At 36.9% G+C, this 20,863-nt stretch overlaps 1 protein-coding gene across 1 annotated transcript in view; it reads left to right on the top strand.

The window, feature by feature from the left end:
* Nucleotides 1-20,863, top strand: part of LOC139125085 (cullin-1) — a 182,590-nt gene that overhangs the window by 71,000 nt on the left and 90,727 nt on the right. Inside the window, exons 8-10 of the mRNA XM_070691194.1 lie at nucleotides 5,847-6,009; nucleotides 17,952-18,082; nucleotides 18,523-18,630. Coding sequence (XP_070547295.1) covers nucleotides 5,847-6,009; nucleotides 17,952-18,082; nucleotides 18,523-18,630 — 402 coding nt within the window. The remainder of the gene's footprint in view (nucleotides 1-5,846; nucleotides 6,010-17,951; nucleotides 18,083-18,522; nucleotides 18,631-20,863) is intronic.

Genomic DNA, 20,863 nt, shown 5'->3' on the forward strand with positions numbered 1-20,863 from the left:
AAAAAATGTGTATTTCCAAAACTACTCATCTGATAGCTTTGAAATTTGGTATGCAGGTTTCTACAGATGAACTAAATAATATTTATTGAAATTATAATGAAATCTGCAATTTTGAATTTTTGGGTCAATTTTTTCCATTTTTTGGTTAAAAAATGTGTTTCTCAAAATATACTGTTTTCGTGTCTTGCAAGCCCTTGGGGCTGGGTGAGGCAACCAACCTGTTTAAGACCACACATGACACTTTAGGGACCGTCTCAGATTGTCGCAGAAGTTCAAGAAACGAAATTTCTTCGTTTTGATCAAAACCCCCTCCCCCCTCCCCCTAAACGAAACTTCAAAAGTGCGAAATGTCCATGTCTGCCCGACAGTACAATGTTGCATTTTGCGATAGCTACTAAAGACGTATTCCCCTTGCCACGTTACAATTAAAGTAATCGGCCATATTTGAGTACTAACAGGGCATTTTACCACATAAAAGTTTCATTTTATTTTACTTTCCTTTATGCATCTCTCGTACTGTTCTTTGTCTTTGTGAACACGCAATTTGTACTTGGTAGGGGCGGTAAATAAGCGAGAAACTTTGACAAGGGGGCCCAGGCATGTTCAATCATATTAAAACAACTATGACAAGGTGCATAACAAGTGAGAATAAAGACATCTAGTGGTTAGAGCAGACGCTTATGAATAGCACATTTTTAAAAAAATGATACTTTTTGTCTTTGTATAATTTGATGAATGAAATGTTTAGGATACAATGTTCCTATCGGTAAATTGTGTTTGGGGCACAAACGACATGGAAACAGTTACAAATTTGTTGGCTCGAGTGTGCAGTTTTTCTTTAATTTAAAATAAACACACGAAAACTTATGATCACAAAATAAAAGTGCGAAAGTGAAGTTCACTAAGTGAATGGAGGTCAAACCCCCTCCCCCCCCTAATGGAATAAATTTCGCTTTTTGAACTTCTGCGACAATCTGAGACGGTTCCTTAATAAATTGATATAACATAGCATAACATAACTGCTCTAACAGCTTTGAAATTTGGTATACAGATTTCTATAGATGAACTAAATTTGATCTTTTTGAAATTCTGATGAAATTATTATTTATTTTTGGGGGCAATTGTTGCCATTTTTGGTCAGAAAATTTTATTCTCCAAAAAATTACTCATGAGATAGCTTTGGTTGACATTTTCTTAGGGATGATCCCATGTGATATATTCAAAGTATGATGAAATCTTCTATTGTGTATTTTTGCAGCTATTTTAGCTACTTTTTTCTGGCCACTGCATTGAGCTATCAAAGATTTCCACCTTCTTCATCAACATGTGTCAAAAATAGTTATTCTCTACATAAACACAGCGGAGCTATATCGGCCGCTAGGTCGCTTGTTATTTCGTTCAATTTCTCTTGAAGTAGCCTAAAGTTAATTTATGTGCATTATCTTTTTTATTTTATTTCCATCTCCTTAAATTCTTTGAAAGTTTGATTAGCTTAATTGTTACTTAAATTTCATTCCCATTTCCTTAAAGCCCGGGGCGAAATGGACCGGGATCCGGATTAATGCCAAGTTTGGGTGGGCATTTTGGGGTATGGCTCTGCATAATGAGTCTGTTGGTAACGGTTGCTATCGTTCGCATTATCTGCGTAATCTGTTTGCTCTCAAATCACGCTCTGACTATAAGCTTTAATAGGTACAGCCTTCGCAATAGGCTAAAGAAAAAAGAAAGAAGGAAAAAATATCAATTTCATAAAAACAGGAGCGTGCTGAGTTAATCTACTGAAGTTTTTGGTAAACATCTTCAGAATTCAAATGGCTAGAACTGAAAAGGTTTTGGTGGGCGTGGCTTGCGTATTAATGAAGTTATCACAGTTTTAATTTTTGTGATACATGGTAGTCTATGGGAAGCATGATGACCACGGTTTCTGGACATCTCGACCCCTAACCAACTCGACCCCAGTCAACTCGACCCGCTACCAACCTAACCCTGGTTAGACCTTATAGCCTTGCTCCTTCATGCCAAATATCAAAGTCACAGGTCTTGCCAATTTTGAGAAGATTTTTAAAGTATTATTTTTCTGAATGTTCTATGACCTTTGACCTCCCCTATACCTATGCAGCTAAGCTATGGCAATGGCTTATTCTGGCCTATGTTAAAGCCCAAGACAGCCAGCGTCTATTGGACAATGGCCAGTAGGGGACCAAATTCCTCTCCACAATTTTGGGGATTCCACTTGACCTTTGACCTTGGCATCTTCCTGCAACTCATTTATTATGTGCATTTCTAATTCTCAGCTAGCCAATAGAGCTAGAGGTCTGATTTTTGGTATATAGGGATAACTTAGCAATACAAATTTTTTGACAAAATGTCATGTGATCTCGATGACCTTTGACCTCAAATATACATATATGGCCATAACTAAGTAACCACAAGTGCTACACCCTTCATATTTGGTATGATCGGAGACCTTATGACATCACATCCTGTACCTTATTAATTATGTGCATATCTAATTCTGAGCCAGCCAATAGAGCTAGAGGTCTGATTTTTAGTATAAAGGGATAACTTAGCAATACAATTTTTTTGACAAAATGTCATGTGACCCCGATGACCTTTGACCTCAAATATACATATATGGCCATAACTAAGTAACCACAAATGCTACACCCTTCATATTTGGTATGATGGGAGACCTTATGACATCACATCCTGTACCTCATTAGGTATGCGCATATCTAATTCTGAGCCAGCCAATAGGTCTGATTTTAGGTATATAGGGATAACTTAGCAATACAATTTTTTTGACAAAATGTCATGCGACCTTGATGACCTTTGACCTCAAATATACATATATGGCCATAACTAAGTAACCACAAGTGCTACACCCTTCATATTTGGTATGATGGGAGACCTTATGACATCACATCCTGTACCTAATTAATTATGTGCATATCTAATTCTGAGCCAGCCAATAGAGCTAGAGGTCTGATTTTTGGTATATACCGATAACTTAGCAATACAATTTAACTTGATTTTAGTCATTGAAACTTGCTATATACATCAAAGATACTGTGATATAACATTATTGAACGTCAAAAGACATTTTTACTTCAGCCAATTCCTAATTTGCATATTAAATGAATTTTCATACTTAGGGATATTCATCTGAATTGACTTGATCAAAATTGATGTAACTTGCTATGTACATCTCAGACACTGTAATACAATATTTTTGAAAGTCATTAAGCATTTTCTCTTCAGCCAATTCCTAATTTGCATGTTTAATGAACTTTCCTAATTAGAGATATATATCTGAATTGACTTGACCAAAGTTGACAAAACTTGCTACATATATTGCAGATACCATGATACAACATTATTGACAATCATTAAGCACTTTTACTTAAGTCAATTCCTAATTTACATATTGAATGAACTTTGCTTATTAGGGATATATACTGGGATTTACTTGATCAAAGTTGGCAAAACATGACAACATTGATAATTATACCTGGTTAAAACAATATCGAAAGTCATTTCACATTTTCATGTCAGCTAATTTACAATTTGCATATCTAATGAGCTTTCACAGCTCGGTATATATGGCTTGAAGGACTTGGCCAACGGTAATTACACTTGCTATGTAAAATGGTGATACAATGACAGCAGTCAAAGAACTTTAATATTTTTATTTCAGCTAATTACATATTTGTATACTTCATGACCTTTGAGAATTAATCGGCGGTGATTATTGTTCATTATGTTGATCATAATTTACTTTCAATGAAGTTGCAAACATGTGGGAAAAGATTCAAATTTACACATAACTGTATGAAACACGTGAGCATTTTCAGTTCATATCTGGTTGCTGAGTTGATTTACTGAAGTTTCGGGGTCATGTCATTGTTCAAGGATGATTCGGCTACTGACTGCCATATCTACATACTGAAATGGTGCCGTACGTAGTGGAAATAATCATCAAGAAAGCAATAAATATAAACATTAAAAATAATCCGAAAAAGGAAAAACCCTGGAAAGTGCTAAAACTCTGTAATTATTGGTCAGATTGGGTTGAAACTTCGCATGCAGGTTCGTTTAGGTATTCTACATTAGGTGTGTAAAAATTTGGATGAAATTTACATGTTTGGGGGTAATTTTTTTCAGTTTTTAGTCAAAAAATCTCTTTCTCTGAAACTACTTGTCCGATTGCTTTGAAAGTTGATATACATGTTCCTCGGGATGACCTCAGTCAAGTTTATACAAATTGAATTGAAATTTTCATATTTGTAATTTTGGGGCAATTTTCCGAATTTTTGGTCAAAATTTTTTTATCCGAAAACTACTAATCTAATAGCTTTGATATTTGGTTTACAGATGCCCAGAGATGGCAATAGTTGGATGTATGGAAATTGTCCAGAAATATGCAAATTTGTATTTTTAAGACAATTTTGTCATTTTTGGTCAAGAAAACATATTTTTAAAACAATTTTGTCATTTTTGGTCAAGAAAACTTGTTCTCAAAAACTACTTGTCTGATAGCTTTGTAATTTGGTATAAAAGTCCTGAAGGATGTTATCTTCTGCTCAGAGTGTTGCGAAACCCCAAATTCGTATAGTTTAGGTAATTTTTCTCAGTCTGTGACCTTAAATGACCTATACCAACCCAGGATATGTTGTGAGACCATGGTTAAAGCTGTAAACATAATTTTGTCATATTTGATATCAATTTGTAGTGAAATTTGATCCAGAAAACAAACCTGAGTTTATTTTTTTCATTTTGAACCAATGTTTACAACTTTTCCATATAAGACACACAAGAACTGATAAGAAATTTTGATCCAGGATAATTCCAGATGTCATAATCACCCCCCCCCCCCCCCACAGTGGAAGGCATTTCGCCATCTGCAACTAACTTAAGTGCTGTTTACATTCCAATGACAGCACTGATGAATAACTCACCTACTGTACATTTCCCCACTCTCTCACCTTTTCTTTTTGTCAAGTCTTCTCTGGTTGACTTTTTTATTGACATTTGCTAATGTATGTAGGATCTGCTTATCCCATTGATGTAGAAGTTGGTATGCATGTTTCTAAAGTTTACCTCCAGTACCTATGTTGCTGACCTTATTTGCTTTTGTCATTCTTGTTTTTCTGGTTGTACTGTGTTGAAATCATTGTCATAACATCAATGTAGAATTTTGCTGCACTGAACAGATAGAAACAACATTCATCATTGATCTTTGGTACCAATATTAAAATGTACCAATTCCAATCAAATGTGAGCAACACCGTATCATTGGCGGTATTTTTACCCTTAAAGTGTAAATTACTGACATTTGGTTACTTACTTGATTTACTCTTTTCATTTTTGACATTGACAACCATTTACAAAATAGCACTTGCTAGTCAGTTTGATACTTTTCACTATCTGATACTTTTCACTATCTATATATATTAAATAAAATTTGCTTGTATTTTACATCAATTCTCATCCTGTGTCACTCTTTTGCTAGCCTACTTTGTCCAGCCTGGAGGTCCACTTTACATCCTGTAACTTTTCACATTCCCAGCTCCACATAATGGCCTGTCCCATTCTGTCAACAGTCAACTGACAATGGTTTCTTACAGATCCTTACATTTGATATATCTTTATACTCTCAAGAAAACTTGCAGTGTATATCAATATACATCTTATCATTTTCAGTACCATGTAATTCCCGCGACCACCTCTATGAAACACCGGTCCATAACAACAATGATCATTTCATATATTCAAATTCTGATAACATTGTTTCAGTTGTGTTACACAGTGCCGTTGGTGCTTTTTTTATTATTACCATTATTTAGGCTGAATGTAGATTGATGGAAGAGCAGAGACGTGTTCAAGTCTATCTCCATGAGAGTACGCAGGATGAGCTAGCGAGGACTTGTGAACGTGTACTAATTGAGAAACATCTAGAAATCTTCCATGCAGAGTTCCAGAATTTGTTAGATGATGATAAAAATCAAGGTAGGTAATAAGTACTAACTTTATTGTTTCTGTTTGGTTTTTTAGCTACTATAGACTATAGTCTATAGAAGCTATTGGGATGGGTATCCGTCCGTCGTCCGTCGTCAGTCTGTATGTATGTATGTATGTATGTATGTATGTATGTCCGTTTGTGAGGCGTCCGTCCACTCAAATATCTTGAGAACGGCAGTACTTACTGGTTTGATATTTGTTGTGTAGATGAAAAATATGATTTTGAGAAACTGTTTTTTTAGCTCCCCATAGCCATTTGTATATATGGCAATGGAAGCTATTCTTATAGGCTAGGAAAATGTCTGTATGTATGTATGTCTGTATGTCTGTACGTCTGTATGTCTGTATGTCTGTATGTCTGTCTGTCAACATCAAAAACTCCAAAACCGCTGTACATTTCATCTTGATATTTGGTGTGTACATGGATGATGGGCTGTAGATGAGATTTTGTTCAAATGAAGTTGTCATTGCCAAAAATATGCAAATTAAGTGAAAAAATGTAAAAACAGTCAAAATTCAAAAAACTCAATAACCACTGAGCAGATTACATGAAAAATTAGCATGTAAATACTTTGGGCTGACATGAAATGATTGTGCGCATCTTGGGTCAGTATCTTGGACTTGCTATTTTTCATGAATTTTTTTGTAATTTTCTCCCATTTTTGGTCAAAAAATCTCCTGCTCTGAAACCACAAGTCCGATTGATTTGAAACTTGGTATGGAAGTGCATAGGAGTGACCTTTCCCAAATTTGGGCAAATCGTGGTGAAATTTGCATATTTTTAGTTTACACGTCCATAGACTCCCATGTATAAGGCAGATCTCCATAGACTCCCATGTATAAGGCCACAAAAAATAAAAATTTAGTTTCTCATCATATTCATATTGCAAAAAGGATGCAGTGACACAATTTTTAGTCCCCACGGATGAAGTCCAGTGAGCTTATAGATTGGGTCATGGCCGTCTGTTCCTCCATCCGTGAGTCCATGCGTTCACGCAGATATCTCGGATATTTTGACAAAATGTCATGTGACCTTGATGACCTTTGATCTCAAATATACATATTTGTCCATAACTCAGTAACCACAAGTGCTACCACCCTTCATATATGGTATGATGGGACAGCTTATGACGCCACATATTGTACCTCATTAATTATGCACATATCTAATTTTGAGCGAGCCAATAGAGCTAGAGGTCTGATTTTTGGTATATAGGGATAACTTAGCAAAACAATTTTTTTGACAAAATGTCATGTGACCTCGGTGACCTTTGACCTCAAATATACATATTTGTCCATAACTCAGTAACCACAAGTGCTACAGCCTTCATGTATGGTATGATGGGACACCTTATGACGACACATATTGTACCTCATTAATTATGTGCATATCTAATTTTGAGCGAGCCAATAGAGCTAGAGGTCTGATTTTTGGTATATAGGGATAACTTAGCAAAACAATTTTTTTGACAAATGTCACGTGACCTCGGTGACCTTTGACCTCAAATGTACATATTTGTCCATAACTCAGTAACCACAAGTGCTACAGCCTTCATGTATGGTATGATGGGACACCTTATGACGCCACATATTGTACCTCATTACTTATGTGCATATCTAATTTTGAGCGAGCCTATAGAGCTAGAGGTCTGATTTTTGGTATATAGGGATAACTTAGCAATACAATTTTTTTGACAAAATGTCATGTGACCTCGGTGACCTTTGACCTCAAATATACATATTTGTCCATAACTCAGTAACCACAAGTGCTACTCCCTTCATGTATGGTATGATGGGACAGCTTATGACGCCACATATTGTACCTCATTAATTATGTGCATATCTAATTTTGAGCGAGCCAATAGAGCTAGAGGTCTGATTTTTGGTATATAGGGTTAACTTAGCAAAACAATTTTTTTTTACAAAATGTCACGTGACCTCGGTGACCTTTGACCTCAAATATACATATTTTTCCATAACTCGGTAACCACAAGTGCTACACCCTTCATGTTTGGTATGATTGGACACCTTATGACGCCACATACTGTACCTCAATAATTATGTGCATATCTCATTCTGAGCGAGCCAATAGAGCTGGATGTCTGATTTTTGGTATATAGGGATAACTATAGGAGAGAAATTTTTTGACCAAATGTCATGTGATCTCGATGACCTTTTACCTAAAATATATGTTTATGTCATAAATAAGTAACCACAAGTGCTATGTCCTTTGTATTTAGTAGGATGGGAGACCTTATGACAACACACGCTTTACCTCATTAATTATGTACACATCTAATTCTGGGCAAGCGAATAGAGCTAGAGATCTGATTTTTTGGCATATAGGGATTAATTAACAATATAATTTTTTTTTTCAAAATGTCATGTGACCTCGATGACCTTTGGCCTTGATTATACATATATATGCATATTTCAGTAACCACAAGTTCTATACACTGCAATTTTGATAGGATATTAGACCTTAAGATGTCACATCTTGTACCTCATTTATAATGCGCATATGTATTTCTTGGCTGGCCAATACTGCTAGAGGTCTGATCTTTTTTCCTGATTTAGAACCATAACTTAGACATGCCTCATGTGTTTCAAATTGGGAACAACGACATAGACCTATGTGCCCATAGATCTCAACATATACACTCCAGTGATACTTCTTAATGACCACATTTTCCTACCCCATCAAGACTAATACTCCTATTACAAGTGGGGACTATGTCATTGTAAATGACTTGTTGAGTTAATGGTTGTATCACAGTATTCGATATATCTAATTCTGTATTTTTTCCATTTTATATTCTGAATAATTACATTAAACATATTTCACTGTCTCCAGTACATTTCATTTAAGTATTTTCACTTCATGCACTTTATCCCTTTCACACATGTTCAAATATCTGACCAGAGAACAAACACTAAATAGTCCAGGATGGGAGCTACAGTGTCATTGACGCTATTTTTTAATTTTTTGATATTGTTGAAAATGTGCAAATTAACGCCAAAAAAAGGCGTTTTTGGTAAAAAATCTTCTTCTTCATAACCGCTGGTCAGACAGCTTTGTTATTTGGTATACAGGTCCCTAGGGATAACCCAACTTAGATTTGTTCAAATTTTGATGAAATATGCAGATCTGTATTTTTAAGGAATTTTTTTGTCATTTTTGGTCAAAATTTGACTAACATCGTACGTAATTCTTGTACTGTACAAACCCTATCAATTCACCCAGAAAAAAATAATTATTATGATTTTAAAGAATTGAATTAATTAGGAAATCATCAAAGCCAAAATAATTTTAGTGTAGAATTATTAGAAAGTTCAACTTTTTTGACAGTTCATAGTGAAATGCTTACCATCTTGGAGGATTAAAACATGTAAAGGCAACTTTCCTGAATCCCAACTTTGACATATTCTGAACCGTCATTTATTGTGCCCTGTATGTTATATAAAAAGAAATTGCTCATAATTGTTTGTCATGATAGGGTGGTCAAATAAATAGAGATAGAGAAAGTTCTAATTTCCATTTATGGTTGACTTGGTAAGGATAAAATAAAATTACTTTTTGAGGAAAAAAATAAAGTGGTCAATTAAAAGAGTGGTCAAAGTGATAGGGTTTTTATGGTAAAGCTTGGCTGTAAGATTCCTCATTAGCTATTTATAGCAATTATGCAATCTGTGTAAACAGTGCAATGAAAGTGTTACATGATTTCTTATAATGCTTTTGATGACCTTGAACTTCTTATGTTTCAAACATTTGTCTCGTCTGTGTGCTTTCTCTGATTACCTACAGGCTCAACTTATTCAACAGAACTTATTTGCAATGTTAATTTGAGAGTTAAAATGTGCTTGGTTAATAGGATGAAAATACAGATAAAGATAAACCAGCTAAAGATTCTTTATAACCTGACAGATATGCTGTTTTTTAAGGACGTAAATCTTGATAAGCAAGTCTTGTTTTCTTTAATTAGTATGTAATTAACTCTCGTTTATTAGCTACTGTAGACTAATATAGTCTATAGAAGCTATTGGGATGGGTATCCGTCCGCTGTCAGTCTGTATGTATGTATGTATGTATGTATGTACATTTGTGAGGCGTCCGTCCACTCAGATGTCTTGAGAACAGCAGTACTTACTGATTTGATATTTGTTGTGTAGATAAAATATATAATTTTGAGAAACTATTTTTATTAATTTTTTGATATTGTTGAAAATATGCAAACTAGCACCAAAAAAGGTGCTTTTGGTAAAAAATCTTCTTCATAACCACTGGTCAGACAGCTTTGTTATTTGGTATACAGGTCCCTAGGGATAACCCAACTTAGATTTGTTGAAATTGTGATGAAATATACAAATCTGTATTTTTAAGGAATTTTTTTTCCGTTTTTGGTCAGGCCATCCTGAAATGAGCTATCAAAGATATCCACCTTCTTCATCAATACATGTGTCACAAAAGGTTATTCCCCACATAACACAGCAGAGTTCTGTCAACTGTTGGGTCGCTTGTATTTTCAAAACTGCTGGTCAGACAGCTTTAATATTTGGTTTACAGGTCCCTAGGATGACCTTAGTGTCAGGAAATACTTAATTTTGTATCCATGTCTATAGTAGCTTCAGGGACTTTGGCCCTATGTTTTTTGAGTGTATGTGAACAGTTTTTTATGTCTGCTCACATTTTCATAGAATCAGAATTTCCATGCATTGCTAAACAAAGATGTGCAGTGATGGCAGGATGCAAATGTAGCCACCTCTGGTTCATGTCCAATACAGCCATCTCTGGTTCATGTCTGATACTGCCATCTTTGGTTCATGTCCAATACAGCCACCATTGGTTCATGTCCAATACAGCAATCTTTGGTTCATGTCCAATACAGCCATCTTTGGTTCATGTCCAATACAGCCATCTCTGGTTCATGTGAAATACAGCCATCTTTGGATCATGTCCAATACAGCCATCTTTTGGTTCATGTCCAATACAGCCATCTTTTGGTTCATGTCCAATACACCCATCTTTTGGTTCATGTCCAATACAGCCACCATTGGTTCATGTCTAATACAGCCATCTTTGGTTCATGTCCAATACAGCTATCTTTGGTTCATGTCCAATAGAGCCATCTCTGGTTCATGTCCAATACAGCCATCTTTGGATCATATCCAATACAGCTATCTTTGGTTCATGGCCAATACAGCTATCTTACTTCATGTCCAATACAGCCATCTTTGGTTCATGTCCAATACAGCCATCTTTGGTTCATGTCCAATACAGCCATCTTTGGATCATGTCCAATACAGCCACCATTGGTTCATGTCTTATACAGCTATCTTTGCTTCATGTCCAATACAGCCATCTTTGGTTCATGTTCAATACAGCCATCTCTGGTTCACGTCCAATACAGCCATCTTTGGTTCATGTCCAATACAGCCATCTTTGGTTCATGTCCAATACAGCCATCTTTGGTTCATGTTCAATACAGCCATCTTTGGATCATGTCCAATACAGCCACCATTGGTTCATGTCTAATACAGCTATGTTTGGTTCATGTCCAGTACAGCCATTTTTGGTTCATGTCCAATACAGCCACCTTTGGTTCATGTCCAATACAGCCATCTTTGGATCATGTCCAATACAGCCACCATTGGTTCATGTCTTATACAGCTATCTTTGCTTCATGTCCAATACAGCCATCTTTGGTTCATGTTCAATACAGCCATCTCTGGTTCATGTCCAATACAGCCATCTTTGGTTCATGTCCAATACAGCCATCTTTGGTTCATGTTCAATACAGCCATCTATGGTTCATGTCCAATACAGCCATCTCTGGTTCATGTCCAATACAGCCACCATTGGTTCTGTCTAATACAGCTATCTTTGCTTCATGTCCAATACAGCCATCTTTGGTTCATGTTCAATACAGCCATCTCTGGTTCATGTCCAATACAGCCATCTATGGTTCTGTCCAATACAGCCACCATTGGTTCATGTCCAATACAGCCACCATTGGTTCATGTCTAATACAGCTATTTTTGCTTCATGTCCAATACAGCCATCTCTGGTTCATGTCCAATACAGCCACCATTGGTTCATGTCTAATACAGCTATCTTTGGTTCATGTCCAATACAGCCATCTTTGGTTCATGTTCAATACAGCCATTTTTGGTTTATGTCCAGTACAGCCACCATTGGTTCATGTCTAATACAGCTATCTTTGGTTCATGTCCAATACAGCCATCTTTGGTTCATGTTCAATACAGCCATTTTTGGTTTATGTCCAGTACAGCCACCATTGGTTCATGTCTATAACAGCTATTTTTGCTTCATGTCCAATACAGCCATCGCTGGTTCATGTCCAATACAGCCACCATTGGTTCATGTCCAATACAGCCATCTTTGGATCATGTCCAATACAGTCATCTCTGGTTCATGTCCCATACAGCCATTATTGGTTCATGTCCAATACAGCTAACTTTGGTTCATGTCAATAAAGCTATCTTTGGTTCATGTCCAATACAGCCATCTTTGGTTCATGTCCATACAGCAATCTTTGGTTCATGTCCAATACAGCCATCTTTGGATCATGTCCGATACAGCCATCTCTGGTTCATGTTCAATACAGCTAACTTTTGTTCATGTCCAATACAGCTACTTTAGTTCATGTCAAAAGCTATCTTTGGTTCATGTCCAATACAGCCATCTTTGGTTCATGTCCAATACAGCCATCTTTGGTTCATGTCCAATACAGCCATCTTTGGATCATGTCCAATACAGCCACCATTGGTTCATGTCTTATACAGCTATCTTTGCTTCATGTCCAATACAGCCATCTTTGGTTCATGTTCAATACAGCCATCTCTGGTTCATGTCCAATACAGCCATCTTTGGTTCATGTCCAATACAGCCATCTTTGGTTCATGTTCAATACAGCCATCTTGGTTCATGTCCAATACAGCCATCTTTGGTTCATGTCCAATACAGCCACCATTGGTTCATGTCTAATACAGCTATGTTTGGTTCATGTCCAGTACAGCCATTTTTGGTTCATGTCCAGAACAGCCATCTTTGGTTCATGTCCAATACAGCCATCTTTGGATCATGTCCAATACAGCCACCATTGGTTCATGTCTAATACAGCTATCTTTGCTTCATGTCCAATACAGCCATCTTTGGTTCATGTTCAATACAGCCATCTCTGGTTCATGTCCAATACAGCCATCTTTGGTTCATGTCCAATACAGCCATCTTTGGTTCATGTTCAATACAGCCATCTATGGTTCATGTCCAATACAGCCATCTCTGGTTCATGTCCAATACAGCCACCATTGGTTCATGTCTAATACAGCTATCTTTGCTTCATGTCCAATACAGCCATCTTTGGTTCATGTTCAATACAGCCATCTCTGGTTCATGTCCAATACAGCCATCTATGGTTCATGTCCAATACAGCCACCATTGGTTCATGTCCAATACAGCCACCATTGGTTCATGTCTAATACAGCTATTTTTGCTTCATGTCCAATACAGCCATCTCTGGTTCATGTCCAATACAGCCACCATTGGTTCATGTCTAATACAGCTATCTTTGGTTCATGTCCAATACAGCCATCTTTGGTTCATGTTCAATACAGCCATTTTTGGTTTATGTCCAGTACAGCCACCATTGGTTCATGTCTAATACAGCTATCTTTGGTTCATGTCCAATACAGCCATCTTTGGTTCATGTTCAATACAGCCATTTTTGGTTTATGTCCAGTACAGCCACCATTGGTTCATGTCTATAACAGCTATTTTGCTTCATGTCCAATACAGCCATCGCTGGTTCATGTCCAATACAGCCACCATTGGTTCATGTCCAATACAGCCATCTTTGGATCATGTCCAATACAGTCATCTCTGGTTCATGTCCCATACAGCCACTATTGGTTCATGTCCAATACAGCTAACTTTGGTTCATGTCAATAAAGCTATCTTTGGTTCATGTCCAATACAGCCATCTTTGGTTCATATCCATACAGCAATCTTTGGTTCATGTCCAATACAGCTATCTTTGGATCATGTCCGATACAGCCATCTCTGGTTCATGTTCAATACAGCTAACTTTTGTTCATGTCCAATACAGCTAACTTTAGTTCATGTCAATAAAGCTATCTTTGGTTCATGTCCAATACAGCCATCTTTGGATCATGTCCGATACAGCCATCTTTGGATCATGTCCGATACAGCCATCTCTGGTTCATGTTCAATACAGCTAACATTTGTTTATATCCAATACAGCTAACTTTAGTTCATGTCAATAAAGCTATCTTTGGTTCATGTTCAATACAGCCATCTTTGGATCATGTCCATACAGCCATCTTTGGTTCATGTCCAATACAGCCATCTTTGGTTCATGTCCAATACAGCTATCTTTGGTTCATGTCCAATAGAGCCATCTCTGGTTCATGTCCAATACAGCCATCTTTGGATCATATCCAATACAGCTATCTTCGGTTCATGGCCAATACAGTTATCTTACTTCATGTCCAATACAGCCATCTTTGGTTCATGTCCAATACAGCCATCTCTGGTTCATGATTCCCATCTTATCTGCTTTCTCATTGAAACTTTTCTTTGTGTATATGAACATGTCTTGTAATTTTTATTTTGATGGTGATTGTTCTTTCGTTGACCTTGCACATTTTTGGTATGAATGACTGTTTGGATTGATGAAGAGTACGACCTCAGTAGACTCTGCGCATCTGGTTCTGGTAAATTTTATTGATCAGTGACTCCAAACAAAACAATTGATCAAGTAGGGACTAAGTCATCAGTGATGCCTTTTTTAATTTCATTAATTTCCAAAGAGGAGCAGTGCTTGCTACTTGACGGAACACTTCTATTGCTGCAACTTAATTGTGTATAAAAACCCAATCTCAACCTTTGCTGTACCTTAATTGTGTATATAACCCAATCTCTTCCTTTGCTGTAACTTAATCAATCAATCAATCAATCAATAGATCTTTATTAACCCATGACTGGGCAATTGACATTGCAGCAGTGACACACACAGTACATCAATAAAAAAACATGACAATCTTATAAAAACACAAGAAGATTAAAATACCAAACAGCACATCCAATACGTAAAAATTACAGAGAGATAATTAAAAGGAAATATTTTAAAAACTAGTTCAATCTATTCAGTTGACCAATAGCTCTGTTGATAAAAAAGTTTTTGGTTCTATTGGTTTTAAAAGCCGGTACTCTGAAACAGCAACCGGATGGTAGCAAGTCAAACTCATTTTGTAGAGGGTGCTAAAACTTGGAATATATGATGGAGTTACCTTTGCGTTAAACATGTTTCTCGTACAAGTCAGTGGGGCCCACTTGTTATGATCCGATAACTTTGCTGCAGACTTTAACTATCTTACTAATTCTGTTTCTGTTCTTAACATTTAAATTGCCATACCAGCAGACCATTGAAAAAGTGCAAATACTTTCAATGAAAGATTTATAAAATAACGTCATCAGAGACTTATTTACATTAAATTGGTTCAACTTCCTCAGGAAAAACACACGTTGTTGACCTTTACTACAAATAACATCGACATTTTCATCCCAGCATAACTTATCATCCACTGTAGAGCCAAGATAATTGTACTTGCTGACGATCTCAATTTCCGAGCCGTCTATAACTGTTGGCTCCGGAGAAGATTTGCTCCTTCTGAAATCAATACACATGTCTTTTGTTTTACCAACATTCAATTGTAGAAATGATCTATTACACCATTCAATAAAATCATCTACTATGGGACCGTGGCCGGTCTCACAGTTATTCAATAAACTGACAATAGCCGAGTCGTCGGCAAACTTCAGAATATGTCTATTCACGTGTTGACTTCTACAGTCGTCAGTGTACAATATGTATATCAGGGGAGATAGAACACAACCTTGAGGTGAACCCGTAGAAGTAAAGCGCATTTTTGACATACACCTGTTGACCCTCACACACTTAGATCTATTTGTTAAAAAATCTAAAATCCACCCGACTAATTTAAAATGCAAATTGAAACGTGACATGAGTTTCTCGGCGAGCAGGTGCGGTTGAATGGTGTTAAATGCCGAGGAAAAGTCAACAAAAAGGATGCATGCATGTGTTTTGTTGCCCTCCAGATGGTTGTAAATAAAATTTAACAGGGTAAGGGTGGCATCTTCAACTCCCCTTCCTGACCTATATGCAAATTGTAAAGGGTCTAGCAAACGTTGGGTTTTCTCCAGAATTTGACTTTGATTAACTTTTCAAACGATTTCACAGCAAGAGAAGTGAGGGCAACTGGCCTGAAATCGTTGAGAACTTTTGGGACACTTTTCTTTGCAACAGGAACAGTTACAGCCCGCTTCCAGAGCTTTGGGACTTTCTGAAGGTCAAGGGACTGCTGGAAAATGCTTTGAAATATCTCACACAGCTGCCCTGCAAAAAATTTCAACACATGGCCACTAATATTTTCGGGGCCTAGACTTTTCCGAAATTTGTTGCTTCTCAGTGATTCAAAAACACTCTCTTTATCAATCAATATTCAATCATCGGTAACAACTTTATGTCGAATGTTCCTGTGTTCATTTCAGAAATCATGGACATCAAATCTAACATAGAATGTATTTAACTTTTCGGCGAGTTCACAGTCACTATACTTGATATTGTCCAATTTGAACTCCCCATTTCCACTTGTTCTGTTTTTCAAACCAGCCATTGCTTTTATACAATCCCATGTTGAAGCGATTGACCCTGAACTTAAATTCTGCTCCGTTCTTTCTTTGTAAGCATGTTTTGCTTTTCTGATTTCCCATCTCACTTCTTTTTTGGTTTCATGATATTCCGCCATGTTACCTTCTTGAAATGCAATTTTCTTTTTGTTCAAGGAGAATTTCAGTGATTTAGTTACCCATGAAATGTCGTCTAATTCAACATTTTATCTGAAGCTGTCACAAAGATTTCCCTGAACCACATATGCCTGAGAAAAACCCATATGTACACACGTCTATAGGCGCATAGTCCGAGAGTGGAATAGATCACACGTGACTGTGACTAAACCAAAAAATTCACAACTGAGCATGTATACATGTACGCCACTGTGCGCCGTCAGAGAAGTTCAGACGTACACGTAGGATTAGGTTTAACTAAACCTCTCTAATGAATAACAACACGGAACGTTGAGACCGCGATGCAAATTGACAGCAACACGGAACGGGTTGTTGAGATGGCGATTTAAATGAACATCAATACGGGACCATGAGGCCCGCGATGCAAATCGACCACCATTAAAATAAGACCGCGATTAAAATGCGCAACAAGGAACGTCTAGACCGCGATGCAAATAAATTTCAACACCGAACGATGTGACCGTGATTAAAATGCGTATGTCTGCTGTAGCAAAAGTTTCAATTCTCGCGAGTGTTCGCTTTGTTTGCTGTACACTAGACAAAATGACGTCAAATTTATTGCAAGACTAGGGGCTCGATTGCATTGCGTCTGTCTAGATTTTCAATTCTCGCGATAGTCATTTATATGCACGTTGTACACTATACAAATTGATGTCAAATCTCTCGCGAGACTTGGCTCGATTGCAATTGCGTACATCGGAGAGAACATTACAGAAGTAGATATAGTTTTATTGCGAATCGCCGAAAGAGAAGCGCAGATCAACAAAAGACTAAAAAACCCCACGTTTTTGCTTATTTTGCGGAATTTTTTAAACAAAAATCACTTTCGCCACTGTGGCGAATTAGGATCGATTTTTTTTCGCCACTGTTGATTTCAATTCGCATTTGCGAACGTGGCGAATGGGCAGCGCGAACACTGTTTGCTGTATCTTAAATGTGTATAAAACCCAATCTCTACCTTTGCTGTAGCTTAAATCTGTATATAACCCAATCTCTACCACAGATTTGGCCAGGATGTATAACTTGGTATCACGTATCCAGGATGGTCTTGGGGAACTCAAAAATCTTTTAGAATCACATATCACAAATCAAGGTCTTACAGCTATTGAGAAATGTGGAGAGAGTGCACTCAACGTAAGTCAACACACTGCACTGCTTTTTGAAAGTCTGACAGTATAAATTAAGTTTTAAGGTTTGTGTTTGAAGATCTTTCAAATTTATTCCAAAATAAAAATGTAGAGATCATTGTAAACATGATGTTGGTTATTCTAAATCCTGCTTCACACCAAGCACCATTGTGACCCTGAATACGGAGAGGTCACACTGCCTGAAAGCAATGCCTTCAATGATAATTGACACTAATTTCAATTTGGTAATTGAAAAATAATTTGAGACCATTGCTGCAAGTTTTCAACTGTTACGTGTCAGATTGTTTGATAGACATTGAAAGGAAGCCAGTCTAATGTCAGTCAGAGAACATGCATTGAGTTGATCTTATATAGTAGCCCCTTTGTAGCATTAAAAACTTAGATTTAATTGTACCTATTTTACTAACAATCTTTTTATCATTATAGGATCCCAAGTTATATGTACAGACTATCTTAGATGTGCACAGAAAATACAATGCATTGGTCCTTACTTCATTCAACAACGATGCTGGTTTTGTAGCTGCACTTGATAAGGTGAATTCTTTTACCTTGATATGTATATTTAAGTTCTTCTTTTGATTCAAATATCTGGTATTGTTGTAGCCAAATAGGGTCTCTTTATAGAGAAATTTACTTTGTCAAATCTATTGTCATAAAGTAGGTATTCCAACACTCACTCAGCAACATTAGGAAACAGGGAGCACCGGCTGAATCATGCATTTTTGACATGTAAAAAAATGTACTCGCATGTAAAATAAATAAATAAAAGTTGAAAAAAATGAAACATGAGTACTCTCTTAACATTTTAAACTGAAATATATTACCTTTTCACCAAAAACGTTAAAATATAGTGACTTTGAAAACGGAGGAAATTCAAATGGTCGCATTCCGCGTCGCAACGGGTTCAAAACGGCCCGCGCGACAGACAATGTTTGTTCGATTTCAATGGTGGATCGCATCGCGTTGCGATGTCAAATCTTTGTGCAATTAGTTTATAATTGTAGACCAGGATTTGACCTTTATTTTGGTGCTAGTTTTGTCAAAATTGGCCCATATCTTCACTTTCAAAATCTTCTTTGAAAATTTCAATCGATATTCTCGAAATCCTAACGTCTACATAAAAAAAACGAAACTGGTATTTAAAAAAAGCCAATTTTTCAGAGTGTTTTGGGAAGTAAATTTCATTTTTCTGTGGTCGAAAACGGCGCTGCGATCGGGTGAATTGTATCATGATGTCACCCAGGGCTGCCGCTAAGCAACCATCCTTTGTTTATATTTTGACTGGAAGTTACTGCAACGTCGCGTCATGGAGAGTGCAAGTTCTGTAGTGAGTGAGAAAGCGATGTTTGCTTCAGTTTATGGCGACGGTAAGTGTTCATTTTACTGAAATTGAAACTTTTCATGTCTTTGTTCTATTTTCTGTTGATTTTCTTTCAAAATTTCTGTTTTTGAAAAAAATGTAGGGGAAGTTTGGCGCGGCAATGTGATGAGCGCACTAATCAAGTTTACTCAGAGCGCCGTCACTGAATGACCGGCAGGTTCGCGGCTGAGTGATGATGAAGTTTTGACACGAACAGTGTTTGAATCACACTTTTAACTGTCATAAAATGATATACCTTTGATTTTAATCAAGATATTCGATGTTTTGAACAAAAATCATGATAAAATGTGATGTACTTCTTGGTCTTACTCGAGTCTCTTAGCCGACCGGCGACACGACGAGTCTAGTAGGCTATAGTATACCGCGGGAAACCGGCACAAGCTTCAGTTGATGAAGTCGCGGCGCGTTGACGGTTGTGAGAGTAGACCAAAAATGATCAGCGGATGTTTAAATTTCAGTGAATTTTCGGTCTCAATATTGCGGAATAAAGTCTGTTTTATAAACTTTTGTAGTTGTCACTTTTGGAAACCAAGGGCAGATGATCAAACGGTGTCGTTTTGTAAACGTCATTAATATCCCCTCTAGCTACGGCCGGCGGCGGCAGTGCGTCTTTTTGTGTACTCAGTGTACGTTTGCGAGATACAAGCGGGCGGTTTCGATGTCTCGCTCGCCCCAAACTTCATTAAATAAAATCCAAAGAAAAGGCATAATCTGTACCCGATATTCAATAGTTTCATTGATATCACTTAGTGACGGGCCGCTAATTTGATTTAATGAATACGGCGGTTCTGTGTCAGCGATGCGTGATGTAGTTTGTAACCCGGAAGTAAGACCTCAGTACGCGTGCGAGTCCCTAGTATCGAATGATCGTGTTACGCGAGATTTGATCAAGGAACCGGCAATTACTTGTTAGTCAGTGTCAAAAACGTCAAAATTATGTCAATTCCATGCAGTGTCTTTGAAATACTATGCTTATTTTACCGAAACGACCGTAATGTGCGCGATGTTTAAAGAACATGCTGTGGGGTCATTCGAGGTCAGGGTCCCCTGGCTATTTAAATGACATCACGCATTATGCTTTTTTATTCCCTCAAATTGTTTGTGCTTGTTTCGTTTGTGTTTTTTAGGAATTATATTTTTCATGTCATTTAAATTTAGTGTAGGACATAAGACGTGTGCCCTTCTAAATAAATTAATGTACATAAACAGTATCATTTATTCCATGATCTCTGGCCACTTTAATACAGTGCCATCCATCCAATACATAGTTCAGTTACATGATTGAGTTTCAGTCATTTTAAGTCTAACATCGTACCTTTTTTCATAAATAAGCTGTATTTTTATTTTTTACTTTATTGCGCTTCTATAAATGTTTCAAATGTTTTC

This window comes from Ptychodera flava (assembly GCF_041260155.1).
Source record: "Ptychodera flava strain L36383 chromosome 23 unlocalized genomic scaffold, AS_Pfla_20210202 Scaffold_24__1_contigs__length_23054250_pilon, whole genome shotgun sequence".
Classification (NCBI taxonomy): Eukaryota; Metazoa; Hemichordata; class Enteropneusta; family Ptychoderidae; genus Ptychodera; species Ptychodera flava.